Source organism: Protopterus annectens, chromosome 1.part1, assembly GCF_019279795.1.
Source record: "Protopterus annectens isolate FY-2018-M chromosome 1.part1, PAN1.0, whole genome shotgun sequence".
NCBI lineage: Eukaryota > Metazoa > Chordata > Ceratodontiformes > Protopteridae > Protopterus > Protopterus annectens.
The window spans coordinates 598,221,686-598,243,056 of NC_056726.1; the positions used below are offsets into that span (position 1 = coordinate 598,221,686).

General features: G+C 42.8%; 1 protein-coding gene across 1 annotated transcript in view; it reads left to right on the top strand.

Moving 5' to 3' along the window:
• SIPA1L2 (signal induced proliferation associated 1 like 2) overlaps window positions 1–21,371 on the top strand; it is a 2,064,602-nt gene that overhangs the window by 1,590,493 nt on the left and 452,738 nt on the right. Inside the window, exon 15 of the mRNA XM_044087172.1 lies at window positions 6,307–6,701. Coding sequence (XP_043943107.1) covers window positions 6,307–6,701 — 395 coding nt within the window. The remainder of the gene's footprint in view (window positions 1–6,306; window positions 6,702–21,371) is intronic.

Sequence of the window (21,371 nt, forward strand, 5' to 3'; positions counted from 1 at the left end):
CTCGCACCATGGGAAAGCAGTGCCTGTTAATATTAGGTCCCATTCTACCAGGGCTACAGCAACCTCAGCAGCCTTTCTCAGGGGGGTTCCAACCAAGGACATTCTGGAGGCAGCTACTCTGAGTTCAGTGCACACCTTTACCAAGCACTACCACCTTCCATTATACTCAAAAACCAGGGCTGGTTTTGCCATGGCAGTTCTGCAGGGCATCCTAGCTTCACCTAACCCAGTTTAGTACCAGCCACCCATCCATAGCTTTGGGATTCAACCCAAGTGTGATGACTGCAGCAGTATTACACGATGAACATAGTACAGTTTTGTACCTACCATAAATGTAGATGTTAGAGTGTATATACTGCTGCAGTCCAGGTTACCCTCCCACCATCCCCTCTACATACCAGGGTGTTAGTTATAACTCCATGTACATCAATCTAATGGATGCATGCCTATATGGTGTATTTGCTAACAGCTAGTACTATTGTTTATCTACTAAGGTATTTTGCATAGTTATTTGTATTGCCTTCCTAGTTGGGGGCACCTGACATCTGGGGCAAGAAAAACTGAAGAAAATGGCGTTGGCTGCCTCTTTTAATCCCCCTGTCGCACTGACGTCAGGGAAGAAGCGACGACAACCGACGCCGGGCCAAGACTTTGGGATTTGGCCGACTGCGGGACCGCCTGATGGCAGGATAACCCAAGTGTGATGACTGCAGCAGTATATACACTTGAACATCTACATTTATGGTAGGTACAAAACTGTACTTTTCTTTCCTTCTCTCTTAACAAATTGGACAAGCAAGTCTCCAAAGTTACTCTGGCCAAATGGCTGTTTGTATCTCCTTTGTGTATAATAAGAGGATTATCCTTGTGTAAGCCTACTAGAGCTCATTCCGTAAAGTCTGTGGTGGTCTCTTCAGCCTTTTGGTCAAGGACTTCCATAGATGACATTTGTGCAGCTGTGACTTGGACTAATACACATCTTTTATTGTTCGTTAGAAATTGGATTTTATTTCCAGGAACAGAGCTGCGTTTGGCTCCACAATACTCTGAAATATCCTTCCATAAGGGCCACACAGGGTTTGAGTAGCTGGGGACTCTGCTCATCACTTGAGGAATGAAAAGAATATCATCAGGTAAAAAAAGTTATGTACTCGCCATAACATTCCATCTGTGCTGTCCATTTTCATTCTTCCTCAGCTTCCTGCCCACCTGCCCCACTCCCTTTGCTTCTGGAAAGACCTAAGAGTTCTCTCGGGAACCATTGTTCCTTGTTTGACCTCCAGCTTCCTTTTCTTATTCTGTCTTTATTAACTTCTTAAAGATGTGGTCCCTTTATGTCTAGGGACAGCAAACTCTATCTGATGTATGTTAGGTTGGTAGGGTGAGCTTAACAGTTTTGGATCCAAGGATATAGTAGAAGCAGACCAGTTGGATCCAAGTCTTTGATCAGAACCCATCAGTTGATGAAGAATGAAAATGGACTGCACAGATGGAACATTATGGTGAGTGCATAACTTTTTTTTTTTATACATTCCAACTTCAGTCATTTTTAACTGACTGCCTAGATGATGTCTTAATTCTTTTTAGGCATCTGTTTACCGAGGGCTTGCAGCAGGTACTATGGAGACAAGAAAGTCTGCTACTACAAAATCATATATCAACAAATGGAAAAGGTTTTCTAGTTGGTGCCAGCAACATAACCAGTACCCCCATTCAGGGTTAGTTGTTCACTGGTTTGCAATATTTATGTGAGCTGCTGTCCTGTGGCCTTTCTTATTCCTCTGTCAAGGTTCATTCGCCTGCTAATTCAGCATGTCTGCCCATAGATCGTCCTCTTTCAAAGCATTCTCATGTCAAAGTGTTCCTGAAGGGGGTGTTGCGTAAGAGGACGCCAAATAAATTGGTGTCTGGTGGCCACTCTTTGGGATCTTAATTTTATTGCAGAGAAGGTAAGACTTGCTCCATTTTCACCAGGTAATCTGGCTGACTTGAGGTTCTTAACATGGAAAACAGTTTTGCCCTGACCTCTGCAAGAAGGGTGTCTGAGTTGCAGGCTCTTACCTCATTTTCGATAAAGACAGGGTTTCTTTGAGAACTAATCCTTCTTTTATGCCTAAAGTGGTATCCAAGTTTACTTTGTCAAACTATCCATCTGCCCATTTTCTTTACTGAATCTAAAAATGAGGGAAAAAAATACTCCATACCTTGGATGTCCGCAGATAGCTCTGGTACTATCTTGACAGAACTAAATTTCTCAGATCTTACTATGTTTTATTTCTTGTTCGCATTACCTTTTTGTTATACTCTCCATAACAAATTTACCCCAGGCAAGGTCTACCAGGGACTTGATTTCTTCTATGGCGTTTTGGAAAGAGTTGGATTCTAGAAATGTTCTAGAAGCTGCTACGTGGTACTCTGTATGTACTTTTACAAAGCAATGGTAAGCTTGATTTCTTCTCTAGGTCCAGATCAAAGTTTGCTAGGGCTCCATTCCAGAGGTTTCTGGATTCTTCTCCTTCCACCTTCCAGATATATTTAGCTATGATAATATACCCATATAGCTAGGGCTACTGCGCAGTGATTAATATGATGAACATAGTACAGTTGTGTAAGTTCCAGTTACCATAACAGTAGATGTTCAAATTATTTCTGCTCCAGCAGCCACTCACTCCCTCTTTACCTCTTGTTTTTTTTAGTGTGTGTGTGTGTGTGTGTGTGTGTCTGTGTCTGTGTGTGTCTGTGTGTGTCTGTGTGTGTGTCTGTGTGTGTGTCTGTGTGTGTCTGTGTGTGTGTGTGTGTCTGTGTGTGTCTGTGTGTGTCTGTGTGTGTCTGTGTGTGTCTGTGTGTGTGCGTGTGTGCGTGTGCGTGTGCGTGTGTGCGTGTGCGTGTGTGTGTGCGTGTGCGTGTGCGTGTGTGCGTGTGTTTTATGCCAGGCTGTAGACATTTATGTGTTTTTGTTACTAGCATTGTCCTTTCAGAGCACAGCATCACACTCTCTGCTGGCAGGAAAGCTTTGAAGGGCTTTACTCACGAATTTGTCTTTCAGTCAGGTTAGCTTGAGCTGCTTGACAGTTTGGGCACATGGAAGGTGCCCTGAAGATTTGGAAGCTGTCCCGCTGTTGTATCCTTGTCAGGATATAACCCATCTGATTAAGGCTAACTAATAAGAAGGGAAATGACAGGGAGAGAAACAGAAGGGAGTGTGACATGTTGGCATGGTGATTAATTGTACTTTTTCTCATCTCCAGTAGGTAGTGCTGCATTAGTTGGTGTGTATGTCTCTTAGCTTCAGGCCCTGGGTTTGATCTTAGCCACTGGATTCTGTCTGGGTGGTTTTTGAATTTTCTCCCCATAACCATGTGATTTCTCCCCAGATCCTTTGAAACACATATTCAAAAGACATACTGCTTAGATAGAGTAACTGGGGAATGATTATACTGTGGAGGTTTTCTTCCCAGGCCTAGTCGATGAAAGAGTATTTGTTGCAGTGGAACCTAATACACTTAATACGAGGAGGTTAAATGAAGGCTATAAATCTTGCAGACAGAAATCAGGTGAGGAGGAAAAAAAAAAAAAGTTTACATCCTTCATTTGAATGTCACCATCGCTTTCCATCTTTTCAGAGCACACTAACTTATGTTCTCCCTCTCTCCCATCTACGTTTTTGCTTTTTGGAGTTTTGGAAGGGGCTTTAGATATATTCTAGGGATACATGGCACCAGTTTCTCAGTAGATATCATCTAGGCCAACATAAAGGCATCTTCTCACTAAGCAGTGGAAGATGTACAGTAATAATGATCCCTAAGAGCTTCCCCAACACATGAACACTATCAAAAGTATGGCATTGTCTTGCATCCTGTAATTGGAACTGGGTCATGCTTCGAGTTCCTAGTCTTCCCTCGTGTCAGGGAATGATTTTTCTTTCAGCCCTTACTCTAAATCTATTCCAAACCTGAGTTCCCAATGTCAAAACAGAAATCTGACCAGTATGCAAATAGTCTAGCCTCTTTTGATACTTTGGTTGAATACAAAGCTGTAAAAGTATACATTTTTGGCTTTTTCATCTCACCAGATAGCCACATTTTGTGAACTGTAAAGAGTGCTCTATACATTAAACACATTTTTATTCAAAAAGTGAATGTTTTGCTTGGAATAGTGGTATTAATATTTTCATGTATATCTTTGAATATTTGTATTTTGCTTCATTTTACTATTATTTTACTGTTTTCTATTTAAATTAATATTTTATATGTGTATTAAAATATATTTTATTTAGTATGTTTGGCTGCTCTGCTTAACATTTGCTTATTTGAATTTGAATTTCTTCTATTTTTTTTAAAGTGCTTCATGATAAAACATTGCAATAGTTGAGATGTTTGTACATAGTCACAATGACATAAAGCTTTATATTAATAATCTACTCATCACTCATTAGACCCATTATAGAGTACAACGCCCCTTTTGGTATGTACCTCACAAGACATCTACAACAACTGGAAAGGCCGCAGAAATACCATACAAAGAGGATTACCGGCCTCAAACAGATTCCGTACGCAGACCATATAAAAAAACTCCAGCTTTACTCTGTCGCATATCGCCTACTCAGAGGTGATCTCTGCCTAACATACAAAGCTATGTCAAACCCAGAGCTGTTGGACATGCTCCACTTAAAGAAATCCCAATCCCTCTGAGCTACATGCTCTAGGGAACTAAACCTTGTCACCACAATAAACAGAACATGCCAGAGGGATAGATTCCTGTCCCAGAGACTTCCCATACTCTGGGATAAACTACCTAGCTATATCAAACAAAGCTCCTCATTAGCACTCTGGATGAGAAATAGGAAATTCACCCCAGGGATCACCTCTGTGGCTCTGCTCGAGAGTGGCACAGGAAAATAATTTTCTTGGGTGGTAAAAGCCAGGGTACCTTTTTGGCTGGGTTTGTATAGGCCCCATGGCCAATAGCGTAGTATCTACCTATGAATTATGCAATAAATGCTTGCTTGTATTCAGTCAAAAACATGCATGCAGATTGGACAGCCCTGTCATATTGTCTGTTGTAAATTGAGCATGTCAACACTGTAGGCGTACCTCTCAACATCTCTGAGATGTTATGAATGTCCTTCATTTCACTCTTATTTCTTAACATTTTATGTCACTCAGGATTTCCCTCACTCAGTAATGCTATTTAGCAAAATTTCTTGCTTCCATAACAAAACAAAAAAAAAAACACAGATGGACAAACAGCAAAAAAAAAAAAACCCCATCCTCCATTCTGCTTTAGCTCTACACTAATGTACTGTGCAAGCATGCCAGTGTAGGTGCTATACACATGCACAGTACAGTTTTGACTGTGGATGGTGGAAGAACACTACAACCCTGTTATACAGTCAAGTTATTTAAGAACGGTAAGCAGTGCCTTTCTTAAATAATTTAATTGTATAATAGCAATAATCTACTCCTGTTTGTGGGTCTATCAGGATTTACCCACCGTTGGATTTATTTTATTACTCAGGCTTCACCTATGAGATTAAACCACTTCAATACCACATCAATTGTGGGTATATCCTGATATACACAGAGTCATGAATTATTGCCAATTAATGCCCATTTGTTAACCAGTTAGGTCCACTAGACGCACGTGCGTATACACACACGCATACACTTTTCAGGGGATGCCTGTGAGCAATGTCTGGTTAAGTAAGTGACTTGCTCAGGATTATACAGTAGACAAATAAAAGCTAAGGGAATCAAACTCTCTACCACAGGTACTACAGTTCACAGCCTTAACCCTTTGCACTAATTCCGAGACAGTACTTAATTACTCTGATAAGTATTTTTACATATTTTAGTCTTTTTTATTTTCATTGTGTAGCCAGTTGTGAAAACATGCTTTTTAGCTATAGTTCTTGGTAGAGGTCAGTTTTAATGCACATTGAGTTAACAGTTTTTGTATTTCCGTACCAGAAACAACAGTAGTTTATTTTTTCTATGAGTACTTCAAAAGTTACTGTGGCAGATCTGTTCATGATAGTACTGTTAATATGCCATCATACTGTAGAAGTTTCTGATTGTTTGTCACTGCAGAATTATGACTAGAAACAACCTGTTTCAAATAACACTAGGTTAAAGAAGTTGCAGTTTTGCTGTAGGCTACACATTTTTATTGACTTGTCTTTAATATTATAGTATAGTTCCATCAGTGGCATGAGCTTTGGCTGTTAGAAGTGTGAAAGAAAGCAAATGTGTCTCATTAGCTGCACTCTGTCTGTTTTACTTTACTAATTATATTAATTATCTTTAGATTGCAGATAAAAATTGCTCAAGTCATTCCAGCAGTAATACACTTTCAAGCAGTGCATCCAGCAACAGTGATGACAAGCGTTTTGGCTTAGGCGACTTCATGGATTCTGAAGTGCTTGGATTAACATACATCAAAGGGGCCTCTACTGACAGTGGCATTGACACCGCTTCCTGTGTTCCAGCACCCGTAATAGGCCAAGTGCATTTGTCCAGCAGCACATTAATTGAGCATAATCGGACTGATGAGATGGTTACATGGGCAGACACAGACAGCTGCAAGAGTGATGAAGAGCAAACCAAACTGTATTCAGTTCATAAATTCAGTTCTGGGATTTCTGCTAGTCATACTTCAGAAGGAAGTATGGGTGACCTTAGTGAAATGTCTTCTCACTCCAGGTATGTCAGTGCTCTACAGCTCTTCCTGCATTACTTTGCATTTTAATAATTTCTGATATGCAGCACTTAGACTTAGGAACCCTAGTCCTATCTTAACTGGACAGTACAATCTCCTTAAGAGCTTCACAGGATCCTTTGAAATATTTAATGACTACAATGTATTTTAGTGTTTTTATCTCTGGCATCCAAACATGTGACTATATTTCTAACAATAAATCATGAAGATGTAGAGGTTAGACATGTACCTGAATCTTTAGTGCCTTAAGTTTGAAATTGCACTATTACCACTGAAGAGGAGAAGTGGTTTGTAGCCTTCTAGAACTGCTGTTGTTTTAGTAAGAGGTAGGGAGCAGAGCATTAAATTCTTCAGAGTACACAGATCTCTTACATAAGTCAAAGACAATCCACACAAATTATTGCATTAGAATCGGACGGTTATGAATGCATGTCCCAAATTTTTACATGTTCTACGTCCTGTAATCAGAGGAAAAGAAGTAGAAGATGTAGGGCTTGGCAAGCATGATCTTTATCTTTACAGTATGTCTCCAAACATAGTCCATTCTGATATCTGGCAAGCACTTCTGGGCATTGTTTACCTCTAAAGAAGTGTCTCGTCCACTGAGGCATTGTTGAAGAATGTATAGAGGATGAGAGCTGAACCTGTGTGAGTTGTATAGCCTCCAAAGGATGGCAGATATTGAGGAAGAGATACTTTGTCGTTATTGGGGTCAGCAAATCCAGCTGGTTTGGGAAGAGAGAAGCATTAATAAAGATGAAAAAAAGTATGAAGGTGTCCAAACTATGTTTAAAAAATCAAGCTATGATTAGATATGAAGGTATGTTAAAACTTTTTTTCTTCGCAAAGCTGCTGTTTTAATTACTAGATTTTGTGTTATTTCTTGTTTACTGTTATAGTTTTGTTTGAACATAGTAAGTCAGCGCAGTCCTGCTACTGAGGCATACCATTGTCTGAAACAGGTTTGTGTCCAAAATAGGCTGTTAATGAACTGGATAATTTTGAAGACAGAACTTCTTGTCAAGTCAGTTTTTTAGAATGGGCCTGTAACCTTTATTACTGAAGAGTGGCAGTGTAGTGTAATATCTTAACTCCATAAAAAACCCTGATAGGAGTAAGGAGTTAAATTTGAAGACAAATACATAGCAAAGTTTTATTATGGAGATTTCCAGAAACTCAAAAGTTGTCCTTAAGGTTCCTTACATTGGCAGTAACATTTTTCTTAAAATTATAGCTTTATCCCCCACATTTATTACTAAAATTGCATGTAGAATATTGTATTGTTTCATCTCTTGAGTATGTTTTTATTTACTGCATGCAAGCATGTGTGTGTGTGTTAATTCATTCAGGGGCCTCAGGTGTCCAATTCTCTAAGGAAAATGTTCTGCTGCTAAGAAATATCCTATCTCACTGAAAGCAATCAGTAATAAAAATTGTTCAATATATTTGCCCTTCAAACTTAAATCTCATTATCTTTCTTGCATCCATCTAATGTTTTTTTAGTATCCAGATGTATCCTCAGATAACCTTCAAAACATCTTGGCAATTTGTTCACAAAGCCGATTCCCCCTGGTTTTTAACTCATATGCAGTATTTGAATATTATACCAATTTTAGTTTTGTTGAAGGAGACTGTGTCCTTCTCATGCAGCAGAAAAAAAAGTATGCACAAGGAAGATACAGCTAATGATTTTGTCACAGACTGACAGACAAATGAGTAACCTTGCAGAGAAGGCTCATTGTCCCCGTTCTGTCAACCTGATTGTTGCAGCTGACCACTACTACATGTCACAGGGTTGAGCAGGTGTTCTGCTTTTGGCCTTCAACCTGTTGTCTTGGGTTGGATTCCTTAATTTCTGCTTGCATGTTTTGTGATCAGACCAGTATTCTTGAGTTATTGGAATGAAGCATTTTTTTTACCTTATTTTCTTCTTATTAACCCTCCTCTTTTTTCAAGAAGTTATCAACTACTTCTAAACTAAAATGAAAATTAATTAATTTTAATCCGAACAAAATATCAATGAGTGCTACAGTCAGGGTAAGTATGTACTGTAGATGCTCATTTCTGTGCCACCTGAGGTCATATTATATAATCTTTCATACCAAAACATGTCAAAGATGCCAGAGGTGCAGAGCAGTCATCCACATAACTTAGTATATATTGCCAGCCATTACTATACATGCTAGGTTTATGAAAGGTTTGGTGATGGTCTAGAGGTCACAGGATTTCATGTCACTATGGGCGCTAGCTACATTTATGACATTTTGAAAATGCTGTCAAAACATACCTCTCAACTATACAGATTTTTGCAGAATGTCCAAATTTTTGCCTCATATTTTTGGTCTATTTCCTCATAAAATTGTGGTTTTCTGGCAAACCACTGGCAAATCATTGAGGGTTGAAGTCAGAAAAATCACACACATTTGAGTTTCAGACTACATACCCTTCAGAAATGTTTTGCTAATTCAAAACCTGTTGTTCTATCAACTAAGTTTGTAAGAACGATATTTATAAACTGTCTCTATTTCTGGGCCTTTGTCCCCAAATTATTTATGGCTTTGTCCAGATTTCCTGCTCTCAGAGGTTGAGAGGTATGTTGGCCAGCATTATGGGATCATGACCGTTGTCATCAGTGCTAGATTTATAAAATGTTTGTAGTACTGTAAAAGTCTGTCTGTGTGTGTGTGTGTGTGTGTGTGTGTGTGTGTGTGTGTGTGTGTGTGTGTGTGTGTGTGTGTGTGTATCTGTGTGTGTGTGTGTGGGTGGGGAGAATCCCCTGGTCTGAGTCGCGTCAGATTTGGTTTGCCGCTCTACTTGTCAGGCAGAATTACTACAGATCAGCTCATCTGGTGCTTTTGATATATATGTGTGTGTGTGTGTGTGTATTATATATATATATATATGCACACACACACACACACACACACTTATTATCAGGACTTTTTTTAGTCTGTACTCCCTAGTTTTCCTACTGTGTGGTCAGGAAGTTATGGAGAAGACTTTAGGATATAAGAAATGCCACAAATGCAGGCACAAAATCTTAACACAGGACATACAAACTGTAAGTGAATTGCCAGAGCCCTAACCACTTAAACGCTGAGTGCAGTATTCGCTCTTTGGCCAAAGGGAGTTGACAAGAAAATGGGTCTATATTATATGGTTGACCGCTTAGCTTGTCGAACGCCTAAAGATCAACAGCTAAACAGTGAAAGCTTAAAATCGCGAATGGCCACTTAGGCAAATTTTTTCCTCTGGAAATAATTTGCTTGCCTGTTATCGGGAATTTGCCCTTTCCCCAATGTAGAGCGATCTCGGATTTGGTATATTTACTTAGGGGGTGTGGGGTGTGGAGGGGTGGCCACGGTGGTACAGCGGTTAGCATTGCCGCCTCACAGCAAGAGGTTCTCCGGTTTGAACCTTGGCTGGGGTGCCTTCTGTGCGGAATCTGCATGTCTTCCTTGTGGTCGCGTGGGTTTCCTCTGGGTGCTCCGGTTTCCTCCCAAAGACATGCTGTAGGTGGATTGGACACACTAAATTGGCCCTAGGTGTGAGTGTGTACATGTGTGTGTGCCTTCTGTGGAAGGTTGGGCGCTGGGCTGGCAATTTGACACTGTAAAACTCCACTGCCGATCATGAGCGGGCAGGTGATCTGCTGTGGCGACCCCTAACTGGGAAAAGCTGAAAGAAGAAGAAGACTTAGGGGGTGTGGGAATCACAACCCCCCATATCGAAGGGTGTGAGAGGTGAAGCCCGCCCACTTTGTTAGGGTTTGAAAGCTTATTTTAATATGCAATGGCCAATTGAATTTTTTCCCCGAGGAAAAAATTTGCATTAAGTGACCGTTTGCAGTTTTAAGCTTTTGCCATTTAGCTGTCAATGTTTCGGCGTTCAACAAGCTAAGCGGTCGAGATTTTAACATAGACCTAAGAAAATGATGTTGATTCTTTATAATCACACTGTCTTCATCTACCTAGTGGTGCTGAGAGAGTAGTCACAAAAGCTTAATACAGAGACAGATTTTAAGAAAAATCTAAAGATAAATTGGTTTTAAAGAAAAAGGAAGAGATCTTCAGAGTCTCCTCCATTAGATTCCCTGGCTCCAAGAGTTGCTAGATCCCCAAGGCATTCTCCACCCTCATCTCCAGTCCCTTTGTATCTGCTTTGCCCTGACCCCCTTTAACTTCCTGTGGTGACTCTGAAACAGTAGTTACTGCTGATTACTCCCCAAAGAGAGTCTCTTCACCGAGGTCTAGATCTTCTAAGAGATTATAGGCCTTGCACATTCCTTCAACTGGATCTGTATGGTCCATTAGGTGCTGTAGAACCATCAGGGATATTAACTGAGATAAGATTATGAAAGCCTAGACCGGTATGGGAGTCATTCCCTCTCCCTTGAACCCGATGTCAGAAAGGGCTGGTCAATCCACTGCCATTGTAGTTGTTCCTTTGAGACTCCCTGTGTTATATCTGGTGACTTCCACACAGAGTTTTCCCCTGGCTTTCTTGCCTGTCTGGCAGGCCTTACCTGTATATCAAGTCCTTCAAGCTAACCACATGGTTTATCCATTTCCAATGCTGGCTAATGACCTTTTTCTGTCTTCTGTTGTGGTAGACATTCTAACCACCTCACAGAAACATTCAGTTAGAAACCATTTTAAGAGCAAATGGAAAAAGTTTTGTGTATAGGTAGTGGAGAGTGGGAGTAGTCCTTTCTTCGCTCCCCTGCCCTCTAATTTTAATTTTTTGGAAGGTCTCATTCACTCTGGTGCCAGTTATTCTACTGTCAAGGGTCACTCATTTGCCAGAACCAACTTCCACATGGGCACAAATAGCTTAGTTTAGTGTCTCTGAAAGCCCCTACAGCAATCCTAAACGGGACCTTTCGTTTGAGACTTCCTGTTAAAATCTAAATCTTCCTTGGTATATTACCTTGATGATGCGTGCACCTACACAGCCTCCTGTTAAACCTGTCTTTTCTAGAAATTTTATTTCCTGGAAAACATTGTATCCAGTGTTGTTTGCTTACATTCGATTCAACATTTGGGTCATTGGTTCTAACTGGATTCAACCTAGACACCTTTTAGAAACTGTGGATTCAGGGCTCTGACTCCTCCCCTAACCATAATCCCCTCTGCTCCCACAAGATACCTCAGATCTTGTTTGCTGCTTGGTTAAGAGGATGTATGGTGTACAGTAACTCTGATACAGATAAGTTAAGTATTTATGTTTTCTTTGGTTGGTGCTATATCTTAGAGTATTCCTTACCCTTTTCTCCTTTTCTAGTCATACCTCCCCAATAGAAAAAAATATTGCTATAATTTTTTGAATCACTATTAGTAGTATCAATATGATTATTATTGTTGTTATGACATTAACCTTCAGTTTGTAGTTCTTAAATAGAATCCTTTTTTAGGGTTTGGCACTGTAGATGTCCTTCTGTTCCCATGTTGCAGTATTCATTACATGAGGGAGATTCCCTGCCTAGGAGACCCAAACATCTGGCCAGTATACCAAAGACTTAAGCTACTGCTGTCTATGTACGATGTTGCACACAGGATACAGCCAATAAAAGGACAGAAAGTTGATGTCTGCAGGTACCATCCTCAGAACTTCTCTGCCACCAGTCCAAATACCAGTTGCTACCATTCATCTGATTACCAAAGTTACTCTTCTTTCAAATAAGTGCCCCGTTGGGAAACATTTTTTGTGCTTCTGCTACTTCGTTTGTCTTAGGTTAATGTCATCCAGGAAGGCCACAGTGGAAGACAGATTCCACACAAAGAAAGTCACAATCAGTGTCTTTTCTGCCTGGAGTCTGCCCATGACTACAAGGCCTGCGCCATTTGCCAGCCATTTGTTCCTAAGATGTTCCACAGTCGTCTATCGGCCCTTATTATCTACCTAGAAAACCAGAGGTTAAAGCAATGGAAGGTGCTCAGGTCCTTTGGGTGAACCTCCTAAGAAGATGGTGAAAAAGGTAAGGCCTGAATCTTTGGCTGTGCCTCTGATCCCGGATGTCCCTCTCAAGGCCAGTGAAGGCCCCGGAGGTCTGTATGGTGATGGTCCTCCTCCTTGGATGGTTACTATTTCAGAGGGTTCCGTATGCACGTCCGCAGAGACATCAGAGATGTCTGTTTCAAACAGTAAGGGGGAACCACAGTTCATTCCTTCAGACGTACCTTGCAGTACCTCTACTGTGTTAATGATAGAGGAATTGCGGATGTCAGTGCCAGAGCCTCAGCCTACGTCTGCCCAACCTTCCCAGCCTAGGGCAGATCCTCCACAGAAGAAGAAATTAAAACATCTTTCTTCGTCACAAGATCCTTCCCCAGGTTGGCAAGCCTTTTCTCAGGGAATCCTGAATGCCTTTTTAGCACTCAGGCCCTCTTTTTCTCAGCCACCTATTTCTGTATCTCCTCCACCTCCTTTAGATGTTTCTCGTGTTTCACTGTTACAGTCATCACATTTCGGTTAAACCTGCCAGGATAGCCTTCAGCCGGCCCGAATACCAGAGGCTTAGTATTTCTGCATCGGTTACTCTTGCTTCAGGACTGACGTCAGATCGTCAGTAGTATAAAGTAAGGGAGCCAACGCCATTACATCAGTCTTTCTTGCCATGGAGCATGAAGCAGAAGCAGTTCGCACGAGTGCCGGTCGGCCGCTACCTGAGTTTTGTCTACCGATTTGAAGCTGAAGTCTTCTAAAGCTAAGCACCCCATTGGGGATCCTTTTTTCTTGCACTAACCGATGTCAGAAAACATTAACAATTATCTCGCCTGTGGAAAGCAAATACCACACTGAGACTTTCATTCTTACTGCATCACTTGTTTAGGCCCAGATCACGACATCCCCCACTGTCACTTCTGTGCTTTGTTCAATGCCAGAACTATCCATCATTGGGCCTTTATTGTCGCTAGATATTTTCGTTTACAGTCCTCTAACTCTGATATGGCTTCGGTAAGGCATCCAACAGCAGATCTTCTGAAAAAACGTAAACATAAAGACAGAGACAGACCACACAGGTCCAAACCTACCAACGACGTTTCCGTTAAGCTAGTCGTCAGTTCTCCGGTCCTCATTGAGGTGCTTTTGCAGCCCCTGATGCCTGCTTCTGTGGATTTGCAGGCCGCTACCGAGACCCTTTCGGAGTCTGGTATGCCGCAAAACTCTTCTTTGACTAAGAATCCTGCGATCGTCTCTACCTTGGATGGGTCTGGAGCCACTGAGCAGGCACCAGCTTCTGAGGAAGTCCTTCGCACTACCGATTCTCGACACAAACGGACGTATTCTTTTGCGACTACTGTTGTTTTGAATACTACCGAGTTTTTTAGGCCCAGGGTACAAACCACACCCAAGAAACCGATGACCCAATCTCAGGCACCTACTTCCTTGCCTCAGTCTCAAATGCTTAAAATGGCTGAAGACCTTATCATGCTGATCAGGGGAAGCCAAGCTACCCCCCTCCAAAAGGAAAAGAGATCTGTCCCCTGTAGTTTTGTCTGAACAAGAGTTGGATGACTCTGATGCATCTGAATATGAAGACATCCAACCCCTCTCTACTTAGGAGGATTCTGATGGAGAGGGTTCCACCCCTTCCTCCTCTCCCCAGAGTATTCTTCCTTTGGGGAAACCCTTCATACCTTAAGAGAGCATTTCCAATGGGAGAGTCAGGACTACCCTCAGTCTAAAAAGAGATGATGGCTGTCCAGCACGCTTGATAGCTTTCAAGCCCCTTCTCTCCCCAGGGGCTCTCCTGATCAAAACAGACAACACCACTGTAATGTATCAACAAGTAGGGAGGGACTCACTCCTACCCTCTCTGCAGGCTGGCCATGACCCTTTGGCACACAGCCTATGCCATGCAACTCCACCTTTTAGCACAATTCCTACCAGGCTGTCGCAACTCTGGCAGACCAATTAAGCAGTAATCTTCTGGACCCACACGAGTGGCAGCTCAACAGAAGAACCTTCACCCTAATAACTCAGAAATGGGGCACCTCGAAGGTTGACCTATTTGCCTCCCACACCAACCATCAGCTCAGCAAATTCTGCACCAGGGAGCATCACTGCATGGCTTGGAAAGTGGATGCCCTGTCCTTCCCCTGGGTCAGTCTGTTGGTCTGTGCCTTTCCTCCACTACCTCTCATCCCCAGGGTACTGCTCAAAATAAAGGAGGAAAAACCAAGGACAATTCTTATAACTCCAGACTGGCCTCGCCAGCATTGGGTACCCCTTGCTGCACAGCCTCCTCAGATTCCAAACCTCCTGACCCAGAGAGAAGGGATTCATGTATCCCCAATTGCAGACACTCAGTTTGGCAGCTTGGCTTATTCCCCAACCCCTGATCAATCTGCCAACCTCAGTAAACAGGTTCTAGATGTTATACCCGAGGCCAGACACCCTAGCAGTAGAAAGTCTTATGCTGACAAATGGAAAAGGTTATGCACTTGGATTCATGCTAAGGGAACCAGTACGGCACAGCCCTCCCTCCCTCTCATCCTGGATTACTTAGCTGACCTACTACACAGTGGCCTCTCTTTTTCCTCTATTAAAATTCATGCCTCTGCTATCTCTGCTCATTTTCCCACTGAACAGCCCTTTTTCTCACATCCCTTGATCAAACAGTTCCTAAGAGGGGCTAGCAACTTGAGGCCACCCAGAAGAGCACCAACTCCAGCTTGGGACCTTAACTTTGTTTTGGAAAAGCTCACCCTGCCTCCCTTCAAACCAGCTTTTTCTGTACAGCTAAACATTTCTCTCCTGGAAGACAGCTTGCCTTCTGGCCATCACTTCAGCCAGAAGAGTCTCCGAGCTGCAAGCACTCATAGCTGTGGAACCCTTCATCATCTTCCATGCTGACAGGGAATCTATCAGGACTTAACCCATTCTTCATGCCCAAGGTGGTGTCCAGTGTGGCTTTCAACCAATCCATTTATTTGCCCACCTTTTTTCCTAATCCTCAGAACAGGGGGAAAGGATCCTGCACTTTCTAGATATGCACAGATAGCTCAGATTCTATCTAGACAGGACTACATCCTTCAGAAAGTCTGATCAATTGGTGGTTAGCTTTGCTACAGGGGCAAAAGGCAAAGCCATCTCCAAACAAACAATTTCCAAATGGATAGCACACTGCATCCATTTCTGCTGCAAACAATAAGGAAAGCCTCCCCCCAAGGGGGTCAGTACTCACTCCACCAGAGCAGCCTCCACCTCTGCAGCTTTCATCAGAGGAGTCCCCACCAGGGACATCCTGGAGGCTGCCACCTGAACATCTGTTCACACTTTTACCAAACATTACCACCTGCCTCTCTTCTCCATTTCCAGGGCAGGGTTTGCCTCTGCAGTCTTGGAGGGCATCCTAGCAAGCCCCTAGTTTCTTTGACTGCCTCCATCCATTTCCTCAGCTTTGGGAATCAACCCAAATGTGATGACTGCAACAGTGAAACATGAAGAACATAGTACAGTTGTGTACACTTACCATAAATGTAGATGTTCGAGTGTATTCACTATTGCAGTCCTGGTTTTCTTCCCTCCAACCCCCTTTTTTCTTCTCTTTCCTTACAAGGGACATTGGTATTTACTTTCTACTGGTGGGGTTCTTCCACCATAACCTGGTTCCTACTTGTGGGCTCCTAACATGTTAGGGCAAGAAAAACTGATGTCATGGCATCGGCTGCCTTACTTTATACTGCTGATGACCACCAGTCCTGAAGTGACAGCAACCAACACAGAAATACTAAGCCTCTGGTATTCGGGCCGGCCGAGGGCTACCCTGGCAGGGATAACCCAAATGTGATGATTGCAACAGTGAATACACTCGAACATCTACATTTATGGTAAGTGTACACAACTGTACTTTAGGATTGCTACTGTGGAACAAGAAGCCTCTGAAAAAGAGGATTCATCTTCAGGTGAGTCTGTGGCCTACTCCACATAGATTGATCCCTCCTGGGTTATGCTTCCGCTAAGGTTGACTCTAATGGTGGGGACATGCTTGTGGAAGATATTTCCTTTGGTGAGACTATTTCAGAGCCAAGGGATTTTTTTCAAGTGGGAAAGCTGTCAGATTTCAGAAGTACAAAATAGGCATTATGATCTCTTACAAATAGATTCTCCTTCATCTTCTGCTAATCCACCTGTGTTACCAGCTTTTCAGGGTGCTTTTCTTTCAGCATCCAAAAACCCTGATTCTCAACCTCCTGTGCCCAAAGGCCAGACAGATGTTATAAAGTCCATGAGGACAGTAAGTTTCTGTTCAGATGCCCTCCTGCAGACCCAGCTGTAATGATTTAGTCTGTGCAAGTAAAGATTCTGTGCTGCTGCCTCCACTACCTTATTGCCCTCAGCCAAGCACAGTAAAATGATGGAGAGGCTTGGAAAAAAAGGTCTATATCTCTTCCACTATGACTTTTAGGGTCGTTAATTATCAAATATGGTTTACAGTCACTTTTGATATCGAGATGCACATGTTCAAAGTGCATTTTGCAAATGTGCATAAAAACAAACCAAAAAGTATCGACTCCACAACCGTGAGTGCTAGTGTGCATTCGTTGTTATGAAGTCAATGTTCTGCATGGAGATCGCTCTACAGTGAGGATTGGGGATATGTACCCATTTCCTCACTATAGTGCAAACTCAGAGTTTGTATATGTAATTAGCAGGAGGTGTAGGGGTGCAGGGTTGCTTGCCCCCCCTGCAAACATTAGTTTGATATGTCTCACTGGTAAAGTACGCTGGGTAATGTCATCTATGTCGAAAATGGACTTGTCGACATTACTAGTTTCGTCTTGTGCTTTTCCGATGTTTGTAATTTCATGTTTATTTGACTAATATGTATTGGCCCTACTTTCTCAGGCTTCTAAGTTGCTTACAGATCTTCCAGACTCAGCAGCCAAGTCCCAACTCTCTTCACTCCTGACACTTTCTTCCCAGGTTACCAGACACTCCATTAAATGCAGTTGTAATGCCACAGAGGTTTCTGCTAGATCAGCATAATTTGGATCTGTCCTCAGGAGATACACCTGGCTAAGCCTGCAGCCTTTGCCCAAGGATTTCAAGGCAAAAATTATGGATGCACCCCTGGACAACTCTACCCATTCTGATGAAAATGCTGCCACCATCCTCAAGACAGTCCAAGGGAAAGAACTCCAGGAACTGATGCATATTCTTGTCTCTCCAGTTTCAAAATGCAACAGAAATTACCCTTCCAAGCTTAACTTTATAAGGAAAAGAACCCCAGCCTCTTTTCAACCTCATAAGAAGAGCTCATGCAAACAGATTCCAGCTAGGTCTCGGCAGTCTTCAGTCCATAAGACTCCCTTTCCAGACAAGCCAGGTAGTCGGTGACTACCTGGCCATACTATCAAAAATCTCTCTCTCCCAGCACCTTTTATCACTGCCTATCTACATGGACAAGCATTACCACAGACAAATTGGTCCTGTTCATTGTCCAAAACGGTTATTACATGATTTGGAAATCCATCCCTTCCTTCATGGGCATCCTATAACCACCAAGGAACCAGCTCCATCTCTTTCCACAGGTGATTCAAGACTTGATCTCACAGGGCACCCCTCAAAAAGTTCCCTCCAGGATATTCCAGGATGTTTGTAGTCCCCAGGAAAGATTGTCCTTGGAGACCAATCTTAGATTTGTCCCCAGCTCAGTCTTCCCACTTTCAGGATGCTCACTCTACAAACTCTGTTTCCTCTCTTGCTGCCACAGGCTTTTCTGGTTTCCCTAGATATCAAGGATGCATACCTTCATATTCCCATCCACCCTCTATTCAGGAAATTCTTATGGTTTTCTGTTGCTTCCTCTTGTTTTCATTTTTGTGCTTTGCCCTTTCGACTCTGTATGGCTCCATGGGTATTCACAAAGTGTTTGGCTGCTGTCATTGCCTTCTGCAGACTACAGGGAATTCTCATCTACACTTATCTGGATGACCTGCTTATACAAGCAAGACATCAGACATCCTGTACGAAAACCTTCAAACCACCATCTTCTTGCTCATAAGTCTAAGATTCACTATCAGCTACTACAAGTCTTCACTAACCCCTTCTCACGTCTTCCTGGGCTGCAGGTTAAGGACAGACCTTATTATGACCTTTCTGCCTTTGCAAAAGATGCAGTCTCTGCTGACCTTCTTCCAGCAGTAGCCAGACTTCACATTCGAAAGTTCCAGTGGTACCTGAAAATAGGAGTTTGTTCTTCAACTTCTTCCATGCCTGAAAAAAAGAATTACAGTTGTGAATTCGACAAATATCTTGGAATCTAGGACTCCCCCTTCAGCCACCAGACCCCATTCAGGAGCTGTTTACAGATGCCTCAGACCAGGGGTGGGGAGCAGCTTTGGGGAACCTAAAGTTCGAATGCCTGTGGTCTTCTTCTATGAGAAAACAACACATCAACATCAAGGAGATGAGAGCTCTGATTTTGGCACTTCAGGCCTTCCATTCATCTCTTCTACCAGGTCCCTTGAAACTGTTTGCAGACAGCACCACAGTTCTTTGGTATGTGAACAAAGGGGGAGGGGGGGGCAAAGTCTTACTTTCTTTGCAGATTAGCCCTACAAGCTTAGGAGATTTGCCTTACAAGCAAAGGTAACTTTGACAGTCGTCTACATTCCCTCAGCTCAAAATGTTTTAGCAGACACACTGAGCAGATCCATGACACAGGCCGACGAATGGATAATCCACAGGGATGTGTTTCTGGACATTCTCCACCGTTGGGGTACACCTCAGATAGTACTTTTTGCTTCCCCTCTGAACAGACAGCTTTCATAGTTTTGTGCCAGAGCTCCACACCTCTGGTATGGAAGGTGGATAGCCTTTCTTTTTCAAGAAAGAAGATGATATTCATCGTGTTTCACTGTTGCAGTCCTTACAGAATGGGTTGTCCGTCTCCCGGTAGCCCACAGTCGGCAAGAATACCAAAGTCCTTGGTATATGATGTCAGTTGCCCTCCGTTTAGGTCTGACGTCAGGATGCCAGGTACAAAAGAAGGCAGCCAATGCCATTTCCTCGGTCTTTCTTTCCATGGAGCCTGAAGCAGAAGCATTTTGTATGAGTGCCAGTCAGCCTTGTACCTTCTTTTTGTATTCCACCTGCTTAGTTGAAGACATCCTCAGATAAGTATCTCGTTGGGGACCCTCTTTTCTTGCTTTAACGTATGTCAGCGAAAGTTAATAACTGTCTTGCCTGTGGAAAATAGATTCCGCGCCATATCCTCAGATAAGTATCTCGTTGGGGACCCTCTTTTCTTGCTTTAATGTATGTCAGCGAAAGTTAATTGTTTTGCCTGTGGAAAATAGATTCCGCGCCATGATTTTCACTCCTATTGTATTACTTGTTTGGGCCTTGAGTACAACATCCCTAAATGTGTTCTCTGTGCTTCTTTCAACCCACGTACCATACACCGTACAGCTAGGATCTTGTTCAAGCATTTTGGAGTTTGGTCTAAGTTCGTCGGTATGGCATCTTTTGGTCTCCCGACTTCAGGTGTTCCTAAGAAGCGCAAGAATAAGGACCGCGACAGGCTTAGGGTCAAATTAGCCGACGACGTCCCTGTTAAGTTGGTTGCTGGCCCAGTGGTAGTCAGTGAGGTGCTTTCTTTGCCCCTGCAGTCCACGGATGTTCAGCATCAGGCATCTGCAGAGACCTTTTCTGAGTCCTCCATACAGCAGGCTTCCATTTCGTTTTCTGACCCTCTGCCAGTCACCACCTCTGATGGATCCTGAGCCACTAAGCAGGTGCCGGCTTCTGAGGCCTCTTTTCTCCACTCAGAGACCAGATCCAGACTGACGACCTTGATTCAGACTTCTGCGGTGGCTAGGCCTCCCAAATCCCTCTGGCTTCCTAGTAGGCCATCCAGCCGAAAATCTACTCCAAAGCTGGCTTCGGCCTCCCGTCAAATGCCTCAGGCTCAGATGGTTAAATTGGCTAGTGATCTCTCGACCTTTATCAAGGGCTGTCAGCCACCTCCTTCTAAAAGGATTAGGGAATTGTCCCCAGAAGCTTTCTCTGCCTCAGACTCTGAGGTTTCCAGCAACTCTGCTGATGAAGAGGGAAACTCTCCACTTTTTTCTGTTTTGAGGATTCTGATGCAGAAGACTCCTTCCCTTCTGCCTCCCCTCCAGAAGATTTTTCTTTTGGAGATACGCTGAATACTCTTAGGGAGCATTTCAAATGGGAAAGTCAGGACTACCCTCAGTCTAAGAAATGGATTAGGGAATTCTTGGATTTGCCACAGCATAAGCCTTTGTCTATCCCTCCAGTTTTGGAAGTTGATGATGTTTTCATAGAGAACTCTTTGACTCCAAATTCTGTTCCTCCTGCTCCCAGAAAGCCTGACCGGTATTATAGAGTTCCTGATTCTCATCAGTTCCTTTTCAAGAATCCTATTGCTGATCCAGAGATTATTTCTCAGGGCCCTAAGGGTGTTAAAGCCACGGTTGCTAAAAATCCTGTTCCTTCTGACAGGGAATCTAGGGCCCTTGGATAGCTGGGGTAAAAAGGTTTATACTTCTTCCACCCTGGCTATTAGGTCTGTTAATTGTCTTTTTCATATGCTTAAGTATCAGCAGCATACTTTGGAGGCTATTAAGGCTAGAATTGCTGGTGTTCCTTCCCTGATGGAGAGTAAGGACATGCATGAT